This window comes from Micromys minutus (genome assembly GCF_963924665.1).
Source record: "Micromys minutus genome assembly, chromosome: 9".
In the NCBI taxonomy this organism is placed as follows: Eukaryota; Metazoa; Chordata; class Mammalia; order Rodentia; family Muridae; genus Micromys; species Micromys minutus.
The window spans coordinates 48,507,694-48,520,918 of record NC_137978.1 but is presented as its reverse complement, the minus strand read 5'-3'; the positions used below and the strand labels follow the sequence as shown (position 1 = coordinate 48,520,918).

At 47.8% G+C, this 13,225-nt stretch overlaps 1 protein-coding gene across 1 annotated transcript; it reads right to left on the bottom strand.

Annotated features, from left to right (window-relative positions):
* Positions 1 to 7,528: 7,528 nt before the first annotated feature.
* STMN1 (stathmin 1) lies at positions 7,529 to 12,968 on the bottom strand. The gene is made up of 5 exons (XM_080920702.1): positions 12,930 to 12,968; positions 11,177 to 11,249; positions 10,553 to 10,725; positions 8,324 to 8,515; positions 7,529 to 7,980 (listed from the first exon to the last, which is right to left on the bottom strand). Exons 2-5 carry the CDS (start codon positions 11,187 to 11,189, stop codon positions 7,909 to 7,911), a joined length of 450 nt encoding a protein of 149 aa, XP_080776828.1. The 5' UTR covers positions 11,190 to 11,249; positions 12,930 to 12,968; the 3' UTR covers positions 7,529 to 7,908.
* Between the last annotated feature and the right edge of the window lie 257 nt (positions 12,969 to 13,225).

The window sequence follows — 13,225 nt, the reverse complement described above, 5'->3', positions numbered from 1 at the left end:
GGCTTCTTGCAAGCACATGTATGGGGGCAGGGTGCAGGGACCTTTTTGGTGCCTGACCACAACACAAGGGCGTGTGTCTATGGAGAGGGGGCGAGGAGACAGGTTTTTCCATATGAACAGAAAAGGCTCAGGAAATGGTAGCTGGCGAAGGGAGTTCAGCTCCTGTAATCAAAAGCTCTGGGTTTGACTAGCATAGCCATTATGAGCCAAGTGGTACACCTTCTCCTTCTTGTTATGAAATGGGGACAAGGATGCCTCCTCCAGAGACAATGTGGTAAGATGTTTGTCTCATATAGAATGCTGGAGAAATGCTGGATATCCGATTGCCTCACCTTGTGGGTGGGTGAGGACCGTGAGAGCGGATGTGCCCCACCCCACCTGCACATCAAACTCTAGTGCAGAAGGAAGGAACATCTCAATGGTCAGCTGGGCAGGAACCAGGCCTACCTTCCAGATTCCACCAGAGGGAGCACTTCTGTGTTGCTACATGGTTCTGCCGATATTTATTTCCTTTAGGTTCTGGTGACTGAACCCAAGACCCTATGCACTCTAAGCACACACTCTAACACTACCCCAGCCCCTTAATAGCTTTTGAATGACTAAATAGATAACTCGGTACATGTAAGAATCCACACCCCGTTTTTAATGTGGTGTATGGTATGTGGGTATAGACTGTGTTCAGGTGTACATACATGTGTGTTCATACTTTTAAATGATTCTTTATGTTTATTTTATGTGCACTGGTGTTTGCCTGCATGTATGTCTGTGTGAGGGTGTTGGATCCCCTGAAACTGAAGTTACAGACAGTTGTGAGCTGCCATGTGGTTGCTGGGAACTGAATCCGGGTCCACTGGAAGAGCAGTCAGTGCTCTTAACCTCCAGCCCATGTGGAAGACAGAGGCTGACACTGGGTGTCTTTTTCAGCTGTTCTTCATATTATTATTATTATATTGGTATTTATTAGTATTAGTATTGACAGGGTCTCACTACATGGGCCAGGCTGGCCTCAAAACTCTGCCTGTCTCTGCCTCTGAGGTGCTGGTTTTGGCTTACACCACCATGCCCATCCTACCAACTTTATGATACACATTCCCTCATTAAACCCAGCTAGTCAACTGGCCGGACTGGTTAGCCAGAGAGCTGCAGGGAGCCACCTGTCCCTCTCTCCTTCACCTCCCATGCTGGGTTATAGTTGAATTTGAGGCTTGGCTTTTCAGTGTGGGCTCTGGGATCAAACTCAGGCCCTCAGACTTGTACATAGGCACTTCGATGCCACTTTGAGCCAGCCATCTAAATATGTAACTAGCTTAATTCGCCTCCTGCAGCAAAACCCGGCCGGCGAGTCCTAGCTGATGTGGCAGCTAACTGATATTACCAAGGCCCAAGGTCATATCTGTCCCCTGCTCCGGTCACCTTTGTCATGGGACTCCTAGCCTGAGAATCACAAGATGACTGCTGTACTCCAGGCGTTCTGTCTGTTCCAGGCAGGACTGGAGGTGGCAGATAGAGGTGGTAGTACAAGCCAGACATAGACCAGTGCTCAGGAAAAGCCATGCAAGTCTCTTATCGGGAGAGAAGGAAGCGAGCCTGCCTTGATGGGCAAACGGAATCTCCAAGGGGGTGGGGCAGGAGGGGATGGCAAACATGGCCACCAGCCACATCTGATGTGCTGGGTCTGAATCAGAAAGGGACCTGGGAAACCAACTTGAGAGCAACCTGAGCATGTGACCTTCGACTCCATCCTTCAATTCTCGGTGAGCCGTGAGAGGGGTTGAGAGTAGACATCACTTCACAAGGCTATCCCGAGCATTAGGATGGCATGCATAAACCTCTTACAGCGGATGTATAGACCAGCGAGAGCTCAGAAAACATGAGTCATAACAAGAAAGAGGAGAAAGAAAACCATGCGCAGACAGCACAGGCCCCCGGGGAAGGAGGATCAGCAGGGTGGATTGTGGTCCTCTAAGAGGAGATATAGAATGTTCAGATATCTACACTCTTCCCCCCAAACTGACTTTGAGTATGTCTGCTCTACGTCTGTTCTACCTCATTCTGTAGACCAGGTTGGCCTTGAACTCACAGATCTGCCTGCCTCTACTCCCTGAGCCCTGGGATGAAAGGTGTGCATCACAATACCTGGCTTACAGATGTTTTAAGTTCCAGGAAGAACAGAGGGACTCCCAGAGGGCTGGACAGAAGGCCAAATGGATCCAGAAAGCCAGCTGCAGAGGGATGGTCCTGTGAGTCGGCGCAGTGGGCTGTGGGTCTCTTCACAGTTTAGGAAGGCACTTGCTTTCCTGTCAGGGCTAGACTGAGAAGACTCATGATGTGTGGATCAGTCACTCGGGGGGAAGGGAGAAGGCAGGCCTGGTCCTAGACCCCAGCTCTTTTCCCCAGCTGTAGGAATTACAATGACAGCAAAGACACCCAAAGGCCTGTATAGCTGCTACTCTACACCTTGGTTTCCACTGTGACTCAAAAACAAAAAAAAAAAAAAACAAAAAACAAAAACTAAAAACCCCTCTTTGGCTGCTATATGGGAATCGAACAATCTCTGAGGCCACCACTAATTGCCTAAGACAGCTGACAAATCGTTTGTGTGGCCTGAGGCTCCTCTAAATAAGAAGGGTGGACTCTTACCTTCAGAAGTTGATGTGGGGATTGTAGACCCCCGCCCCCGAGGCAGAGGGACATCCTGCAAACTCTTATGCTTCCATGATCCAGGATGAGTCAGGGAGCCTGTAGCCTTAGTTGGAACATCTACCAACCACGCAGGGAGAGTCCCTAGGTCCTGCTGTTAATAAATACCGTGCTTTCAAGGATGGTTGCCTCTTCCAAGGATTGGAGAGTAGCAGTTGTCATTAAGATATCTTATCCTAAGCATTTCCCTGTCTCCACGACCCCCCCCCCAAAAAAAAATACTGTAGATGTGTTTGTGTGCCCGTGGTTGGAGGGCAGAATGTTGTTAGGCCTCGGGTGGTGTCCCTCAGGAGCTGTCCACCTTGGGTTTTGAGACAAGGTCTCCCACTAAACTCTTTGAAGCAAGCGCCTCTGCCGGCCAGCAGATGCACCCAGAGGAGAGACCTGTGATGTACTAGTCCTGCCACCAGGGGGCAGGAGCCACCAGGAACGGACTGTGGTGGTTCATAGCTCAAAGCCATAGCTCAGTTTTTCAAGAAGCCTAAAAATCCAGATTCTTCCGTGCAAATGTCAATTCAATCATTTAAAACAGCATGGGCCAGCAACGTGCCTGCGGACTGATGCTGGCTGCGGGCCGTCAACCTGTCAGCTGTGCCGTTGGGTGTAGGAGGATTCTAGTTAACACCTCCAGGACCAGTTGGCAGTGCTGAGGCAGAGCCAGTCTTTGCCTCTAGAAAACGAGGCGAGTCCCCACGGGGTCCACAGGACAAAGCCGGGGCTCTGAGGTAGACTAAGGGAGTGGTTATCTAATCCAGCACTTTGTTTCTCCATTTACTTACTTGGAGCGTTTGTGTGTATGTGCAGGCGCAGGCTGGTGGTTCTGGGACTGAACTCAAGCACCTTTATTTACGACTTGCTGCCCCCTCAGAATATCTGTGTTTATTTATTTGCAGAGATGACAGTCCTAAGGCATCTGGCTCTTTCCACTTGTCCTTCCCTTGGATCAATCTTGTCTCTTGAAGACTTAGGAGCCAAAGGCACAGGAACAAGCCTTGATCATTTTGGGCAAGGGCCTGCCCAGTAGGTGCTACCCTTTGAAGCCCATTAATGCCTACAATTAAGCTTTCAAAATCTACATGTATGAGTCTAAAAGCCTTTTCTATGCCTTTACAAAAAATGAGTTAGGGTGTCATAAATCCCAGTCTGGCTTCAAAACCACCATACATACAGCAAAGGATGACTGAAACTTCTGATCCTCCGGGGACGGGTACAAGTGGACAGTTTCACACCTGATCCATATGGTGCTGGGGGCAGAACCCAGAATGGCTTTATGGATGCTACGCAGTTGCTCTACCGATTGAGCTACATCCCCCTGCTCTCATTCCTAAGGCAGAGCCGGAGCTTCCACTGATGGTGGGCTCAGCCACAGGATGCTCAGTTGTTCTGTGTGAGCAGAAGCGGTGTCAGAAGACCCATTCTACTGGGAAGTTTCTGAGACCTCACTGGTGGGATCTCTGGCATCTGGTCACTGCAAGTCAGCAGTCTTACCGGGCAGAGAGCCAGTCTTGTCTTGGTAGGTAACTTCCAGAGGACCTAGACTATCCTACACTCAAACAGGTAATCACCAGGTCCAGAGTCCAGGGCTTGCCTTCTGATGATTCTGAATCATAGTTACTGATGAGTCAAGGCAGCTGGGTTGTCAAGGACGGCAGCCACTCTTCTCTCCAGTACAGACTTACCTGGAAACCACAACCATCTACTGAAATTATGCAGGAGGGAGGGAGCATCGTACCCCAGCTGGGATGGGACAGAACCTCTCACATGCCAAAGTAACAAGAGATGGTTGGGAATTGCTTTGAAGGGCGTGGCCCTGGTTACACTTAGGGCTTTCCTCTAGCAGTTTGGATACAAGAGTAGGGTAATAAGGTATCCAAGAATAGTAGGCACTGGGTTGCCAGATACCACCTACCCCTTCAGACAGCCCAGGGCCTGGGGTGGACTTACAGGCATCTGACCCAATGCTGGCAGTTCATTTCTCTCACCCAATCATTCCCTTTTCCTTGTGGGCTGAGTGGTTTTTCTCCTTCCCTGGTTCCACTGCACAGTCGAGTTTGATCCTGTGTGATTCACATGGACCCTTCCAGAGCCTTCCAGCACACACCCTCCCTGCTTCACCAGTGTGGCTATAGCAGACCTCCCTCTTCCCCCCCCCCCCCCCACTTCCCAAACATGGTCTCTTTTCAGTCTAGTGACTGTCAAGTCACTCCTTTCTCTGTTCTCTTCCTTAAAAAAAAATCCATGTCCTGACAGCCGGTGGTGACTTTAAGCCCAGCATCCTTGGAGGAGGTAGAGGCAAGCAGACCTCTGAGTTCATTGCTAGCCTGGTCTACAGAAAAACTTCCAAGACACCCAGGGCCAAATAAACCTTGTCTCAAAAAAGAAATAGAATCTGTTTTAGCACCTGTCTTTGTACGGGTCTCCACTACTTAGGTAATAGGAGTCTCCCAGCACACACTACGGCAGCTTCTCTACGCCTGCCACAAGGGCAGGCTTTATAAGTGCATACTATTAAGTGCTTTGTCTGAGGCTGGAACTGAGTCCTTCTGACATCTCCCAAGGCTAGCTCAAGTCTTTTCTCCCCTAAGCTTCCCAGGCCACCCCAACCTTTACAGTGACTTCTATTAAGTACTAGTACAAGCACGAGGTTCTCACCACTCTCAGCTGAGCAGTCTACACACGTCATGTGAACCAGGGTGAGTGGTGATCCACCTCATCTTCCTTTTCTCCACAGCATACAGCCCAGGATAGAGCACTCAGGGTGCTTGTTAAACTCTTACTTTACATCCACTTTATTAGAGAAAGGGCCTCAACTAGAACCCAGGCTGACCTTTAACTCCTAGAGGTCCTGCCTCAGCCCCTTAAAACTGCTGGGACCATAGGTATAAACCATATTCAGATTTTTTGTTTTAGAAAACAGGACCTTGCTCTAGGCTGGCCTTGCATTTTGCAATTCCCCTGCCTCTTCTTCCAAATCCTGGAATTATTGGCACATGTCATACCCTCTAGTTCAGCCCTCTTTCAGAGGCCAATCAATGTAAAATCTCTTAACGAAGGCAAAGCAAAGGTAGAGGCAGGCTAGCCTGGTCTACAGTGAATTCTTGGACAGCCAGAACGGCAAAGGGAAATCCTGTTTTAATTAAACCTCTACCCCACAGGGGAAAAAGAATCGTAGGGAGGTATATCTCACTTTCTATTCACGATGAAAGGAATGCTTCACGGTGACAGGCCCTCGATGCAAACTACTCTGGCCTTAATAAGTCTTGGTGCTAGCCCTGGCCCTCCAGGTGAGCAGCGGAGTCCTGAGGCAGCCTGGCTCCCCTGGGCTGGGGATGCAGCTCAGTAGTGTTTACTTGTGTGGCACCGTTTGACCCCTAGCACCATTTTTTATTTTAAGTACATTGTGCAGCTCATGAACCTCATGACTTTCCTTTGTTCATATGCCAGTCACAGCCAACATTCTCATCCCATCCATGAGACAGACATGGGCCCTTTTCTGCTTGTCCCTCCAATAGAAGTTGTGCCATCTATAGGGCACAAACATGTTACTGCAAACTCCTACTTCAGACTCCCATTCTGAATCCCATCTGCTCAGTGGTGACTGTTACCCAAGCCAACCTTCAGCAGGTCGTCAGTCATCTCATGCAGCAAAGAATCCGATGACAAGCAGCACCACACCCCGGCACAGACCTCACTTCAGAAGGAACCACTGCCATTATGGAGCTACCCTTGAACTGTTTCTGCTTGTCCTACATGACCCCAGCTGCTTCTCAGAACCCCTATGATGACCTGCTTTCTGCACAATCATCCCCAGCTCAAGCCCAGAAATGGATTGGTCATTAGCTTCTGACAGGAAACAGCAATTGTTATTTATATAGTGTCAAACATAGAGGCTCCAAGCATGCTCTCAGCACACTCAAAGCCCCTTCCCAACTCAATCTGTAGAGGACAGGAGGTACCCTCCAGCTCTTGGTGAAACCAGTTGCCAAGGCATGTTAGTCACCAGGCACTCCACTTCTTTATTGACTATAGAGGGACACATCCTCTGTAGCCTAGGCTAGAATCTTCAGTTCCCCAGCACCCCCCCCCCACTTCCCAAGTGCTGAAATTATAGGCACAAGTCATTACGCCTGGTCCCAAAGGCACTCTTAGGCCTCCTGCAAGCAGACTCTTGCTGTGGCTGCTAGCTTCTAAGAGCTTTATGCAGATGTGAGGGGCATACAGACTGTATGTAATTGAAGTTATTTCCCAAAAGGGCTGGGAAAGCTGCCTGTGCATTCCCTGAACTGAGAGGTAGGGTGCTGACCACAGTGAAGGTTCATCTCTGGAGGAGAGGTGACCATGCCAGTACTGCTAGTCAAGAATGGGCCTTCCCCATCCTCACAGGTGTCACTGCAGCAGTACAGTTTTCTGAGTATTCTGAATCTCAGGATGACGCTCTAAGGATCGAAGGTTGCCTCTCCTCCCAGCTGTCATATTAAGCAAACAAATCATCAAATATCCTACGACCTTAAGGACGCCTCTAAAACTGTTCTCTAGAAATCACTCTTTGTGCCTGTAATCTGCCTTTTTACTGGGAACAAAACACTGCTTGTTTGCACATAAACATCTGAAAGAAAATAACAGCTGATCTGGGTAAGACAGCAATACAAAGCCATGATTGTGCAAGGACAATTTGAGAGACTGGGAGCAAAGGACTGTGTCTGTCTGCAGCAACAGGAGGCCACGGGGAAACAGTCTACAGCTGGTTACTACCTGAACAGAAAGAAGTCACTGCCACCAACAGCACTGTGCAGTTTATTAACCATTCAAGTACAGTAGCATCTGGTGAGATTGGGACAGAATTGGGATGGCAAAGTGAACAGATATTCAGCATCTAATGGGTTGGAAGAAGCCACTACAAACTCTTCACAAACGTCTTCCACAGTCAGTACAGTACTAGCCATTAACCCAGCACACCGAGTGTGCTCGAGTGGAAAAGATGCAACGAGAAAAATAGCTACATTAGAAAGACCAACACTTTAAAAAAGAGCAAAACACTTTCAGTTTCTCCCCTTGAGCCCCTAAAACATCTCACGGTCTGGATCTACCTATTCGGTCCTACATCAGCTTCTAGAATATTTGTCAGGAGGGAAAAGTAAATGACACTGGCCAGTACAGTCTTTGGATATTTAGGAAGGGGTCGGGGAGAAAGTCAGTTCTCGGGACAACTTAGTCAGCCTCGGTCTCATCCGCAGGGTCTTTGGATTCTTTGTTCTTCCGCACCTCTTCAACGTGCTTGTCCTGGAAGAAACTGTACGTAAGTGTCATCTGTCCAAAAGATAGCTTATCAGTCCTGTCCCCTGCCTACTAGGAGGCCCAACACAGCTTCAGTCACACAACCCATGGAAATCACAAACCAAAAATCCCAAGACATTGTCTTAAGCCTGTTGGTCTCTTGAGGATGATAATGACTAAGGCTTCAACTGTTCTTCCAAGGAATATGCACTTATGCTGAGAATTCTCTATTGAAAGTAAAGCCCCAAACTGATGACAAAAAGGAACCAATCATCATATTTTTATCAAGACAGTTTAAGCCAATTCACTGCTGCCTGAAACTGCTAACTCTATAAAGCAAGAAACCAACCTTTTCTCGCAAACGCTCCAGCTTGGCAGCCATTTGAGCCTCCCGGTTCTCTTTGTTAGCCTCCATTTTGTGGGTCAGTTTCTCCTCTGCCATTTTGCTGAAGTTGTTGTTCTCCTCAATGGCTTTCTGGAGCACTTCTTTTTCATGCTCCCGTTTCTCAGCAAGCTGCTTCAAGACTTCTGCTTCATGAGACTGCAAAAAAGTTTAACAGGCCCCTCTGAAGGGGAAACAGGCAGAAAAAGGGTCCCCTGAAACTAAATATTCAAGTGAGGAGCTGAAGTACCTGTTATAAAACACTAAATCACCAGTTTTCCTACTAATGTTTTAAAAAACTAGCTGTTCATTCAAAAGTTTGTTTTTGAGACAAGATATCGTGTAGCCCAGACCAGTGCAGAACTCTCTATGTAGCCAGGGCTCACTTGGACCCTGACTGGCCTACATTCTGTTCCCAGTGTCAGGATTATAGCTATATACCACACCAACTTAGCTTGTTCAGATTTCCTTCCAAATTATTTGTTAAGGAAATCCTTAGAAGATCTTGAATAAAATTTTAAAAATAGATTTACTTTATTATTTAAAGTATTCAGATGATTTGAGTAATCAAGTGCAGGGCATCTTTGATAGTATCTGTCAAGGTGGGAGCATCACTGCTTAAGCAGTTACTGTGTAATCCAGCTACTAAGCACAAAGCTTACCTCTCCTGTCTAGTTTCTGGTTACATTGCTTTCTCCTACTCCGGGACCCCAAACTACATAGAAGAACAAGCAGATGGCACACCAGGGTAAATGCTGACTTTTTTTAAATTTGCGTTTTAGGAGAGGGTCTGACTCTAGTCTGGCCTTGAGCTAACAACCTTGAAAATGTGATCTTCCCACCTCTATCCTAACCTTCTGATCATCCTACCTCCACCTTTCAAGTACTAGGATTATAGATGTACCCAGCTAATAACCTTGTTTTCCCTGGAGATGAAAGAGATTTAATGAAAGCTTATATAAAGTTCTTTTTATAAAAAATATGTTTCCATGTAAGGGCAATGAATGCATGCCTGGTACCTGTGGAGGCCAGAGGCCAGATGTGACACTGGATCATCTGCAACTTGAACGAGGACTGCTGTATGCTGACACATGGGTGCTATTAATGGAACCTGGGTCCTCTGCATGGGTGGCAAGTGCTATTAACTGCTGCTCCTATCTAAAGTTCTTAATGACAACACTAAATAGATGGTAACAGTGGATACCTCTAAGAAATATAAGAATGGCTATAGTTTAAATTCCCAAGTCTTCTAATAACTATTATTTGTTAAACTTTTTATTATTTTTACTTTTATGTGTAAATATATATGCACACGTGTCAGGCCTTTACAAGCCAGAACAGGGCATCAGACCCCTTGGAACTAGAGTTGCAGGAAGTTGTGAACTACACAATGTAGGTGCTAGAAATCACTTTCTGGTCTTCAAGAATACTAAGCACTCTTAACAGCTGGGCTCCTCTCCAGCCTCTCACAGGGCTTAAGTTTTTATTTAATTAATTTACCTTATGTGCATGGTTTAGTTTCCACATTTATCTCTGTACTATTTGTGGATGTGGTGCCCTTGAAGACAAGGCAGCTGGATTCCCTGGAAATGAAGCTGAATATTTGTGAGCTACCTTGTGGGTATGCTGGCAATCAAACACTGATTCTCTGGAAGAACAGTCAGCTCTTAGCTGCTGGGCCAACCCTCCAGGCCTCATTAAGTTTCAATAATGGTTACTTTATAATAGAAGTGTTTGGAAGTGGGAAAGGTTACAATACCATGTCCCTAAAATTTTAGTTTTTATTACATACCTCTTTTAAAAAGCAAAACTAAGGAAACAAAGAATTACAACGATGTCCTATTTTTAAAGGGAAAAGCATGAGCTTCGACACAGGTCTTAGCTTAAATCCTGCCTCAGCACTTACTAACAGGACTCCAGAAATATGCACCAATAATACAATTTTCAAGTCTCTTACCCAAGACAATGCCCACCAGAGAGCCTCCATTTTTTAGAGAAAGCTCCTGAGTGAAGCTTTCTGAGAGGAGCTCATTAAACGGATGGCTGCTGCTTCCTTTGAACCTCTGGCACAAGGACATTTCCTACTTAAGATCAACCAGTGTAGCTACAATCCCTTCTTCCTTTGTATGAAAATGAAACCAGTTGGCCTCATTACATTAATAAGTTTCCTGTATCTCCTGTAAACCGTCTGGTTACCTTGCGTCTTTCTTCTGCAGCTTCCAATTTCTTCTGAATTTCCTCCAGGGAAAGATCCTTCTTCTTTGGGGGTGAAAGGGGGAAATCGGGGACAGATTCTTTTGACCGAGGGCTGAGAATCAGCTCAAAAGCCTGGCCTGAAGCACGCTTCTCCAGCTCTTTCACCTGAATATCTGGTGTTGATCAGATGTATGATAATGAGAAAAACCCAATTGGCTTATTTACATAAAGGACTCTAATTTTCTAAAAACCAATCATTTAACAAGCAGAATAAAAGCTAATGAAAGTTTGTAGATAAGAAATCAAGTAACATCTATTTTCTTTTTTTAAAGCTCAACATTTTGAGCTAACAAATACCATTTTGAAGGGGAATTAGTACTTTATCAATCATTCTATGAAACAAAGAATGGCATGTGTAAAACCCCACAATTTTGCTTTAAACCAAGCCGAAATTATGAATGGCTATGAGCTTCCGAGTAATAAAAATGTCTTAATTGCCTTTTTATTTTGTAAATTAAATTTGAAAAGAACACAAATGCCAAATTAAAAGCTTGAGGCCTGCACCACTTCCTATTCATAAGCCGTAAGCCCAGCCCCATTCCAGCTTTTAAATCAATTACCTACCAGAAGATGCCATGTCGAACAGAAGACAAGAGACTGGCTGTACACTCTACACAATCCACTGGCAAGGAAAGCCCTGGAATGATTTTTCAAAGCATGCAATCAATTTCTCCACATTTCTCCTATGTCATCAGCACAAAGGGATATCAATCACCACACCCTTGACAATGTCAGGAAAATCATTAGGTGGAAATCAAGAAACAGCATTAAAAAAAATCATCTAAAAACACCAAAACATGCTGGGATATTTTAACTGAGTAACACTGGCAGCAGAAAATTAAATTAAATTATATTCTTCAAAGGAAAAAAATATCTTGGACTTTCAAAAATCAGAGATTCAATCACAAGGTTGAAGGATTCCTTCTCTTAATCGTTTTTTTTTTCCTACCCAAAGTAAGAAGATATTCCAGATTCAACCCAACAATGAGATCGGAGCCATCTTAATTCTGTCTACAAGTCATTGTGCAATTGAAATACCCACCCCTGCTTTGTCTGTGACTGCCACGGTGAATAACACCCAAGCTAGCGGCCAATGGTATTCAAGTCCTATTGTTCCTACGGTTTAAGCTACTAGCTTCACAGTGAGATGAAGTTTTATGAACCTCTACGTTTCTTGAGGGCAGGGTCTAGCTATTTAGCCCAGGCTGTACTTGACATTACAATCTTCTTGCCTCCTCAGTGTAGAGGGGTGGGGTTTAAGCCCAGTAGGTTAGCAGATGCTAACATTTGCAAAGGCCTGGGTTCAATGTTCGATGCACACACGGGCGGCGGGGTGAGGGGAAGCTTCTAGGTGTTGAGATTACAGACAAGCGCGCCACCACACCCGCCTTAGGTCTGTCACATTTGATGCCTTACGTCGCAAAAAATTTTTTTCAACAGTTTTCGAGTACTTTTTAAAAGATCACCACTCTTTTAGCCCAGAAGCGTATGGTTCAAGGTTCCTAACGCTAAACACTGAAAAAAACGAGGCAGCGGAAAAAAGCATTTAGCTGTGGCCATGCACCCAAGCAGCAGACTACACAGCATGGGCGTGGTCCTGGCCCGGGCGGGCAGGCTGACGGCCGGGGCCAATCAGAACACGCCCTACGCTCCGGCCCCTGGCCCCGCCCCTCGGCTCCCCGCGCCTTTTCGAATCTCCCCGAACCTCTCCACACTCGGGAGCCCGCGCGCGTGGGCAGCGACAGGATGGGCGGGGCTAACGGTCCTCCGGGGTGGCCCCGCCCCTCTCGGGCTGGCAGCGCGCGGCAGCCTACCCCCCAGCTCCCGCCAAAAACACCTCGCGGACAGGCAGCTCTGGGCTGGCTGCAGAGGGCTGGGTCGCATGGCTTCCACCTACGGACTGAGTGCCCAGGAACGCCCGGGACCTCCACCACGAAGCCCCGGGAGGCTGGGCGGGCGCCGCCCCTCAGGAGCACGAGCGCCCCCAGCCTCGCTCTCCTTCAGACAATGGGGACCCCTGAACAGCCGCGCCCGCCGGGCGGTGGATGCAGAGGACGGCTCACGCCTCCTATTGTCTCCACGCTAGCACCCGGGGCTAAAGCCCACCGCTGGCCGCGCCCCCTCCCCACCAAGCCGCATCCCCAGGGAACAGGGACAAAAGCCAAGGCTCCGCCCGAGCTCCACACAAAAGACGAACGCCCCCCACCCCCAGGGCTCGGGGTCTCCGTCCTTTCCATGTCCCCGGCTAGGGGCCCGCCGCGTTTCCGGCTGCTCCCCATCCCGCCATCGCCTCCGCCTAAGCCAAGCCTGCACCCACCTGCTCGGTCCGAGCCGCCTGGCCACACTCTGAGCACCAACAGACCTGGGCGCGCACAAAAGCGCCAAACAGCGGCACGTGACCCGGATGAAGCGTTCCGTATTGGCTGCGGGTGACGGCACGTGCCGGTCCCGCCCAGAATCCTGGAGAGCCCCGCCTCTCTGGAGCGGAGCATTTCGGGAATTGTAGTCCGGGTCGGTGGGGCAGGAGGACAATGCTAGGGGTGGGGCACTCCTGGTAGGGGGTCTCTCTAGGTGCTAGAGGACTAGACAGATGGCATCTGATCGAAAGAGCGT

Excerpts from the sequence above, each read along its gene's own strand:
- STMN1 (XM_080920702.1), bottom strand. Across the intron at positions 8,516-10,552 it reads CTGCAGAAGAAAGACGCAAG|TCTCATGAAGCAGAAGTCTT; the intron begins GTAACCAGACGG and ends ACTTTTTTGCAG. Across the intron at positions 7,981-8,323 it reads TGGAGCGTTTGCGAGAAAAG|GACAAGCACGTTGAAGAGGT; the intron begins GTTGGTTTCTTG and ends AGTTTCTTCCAG.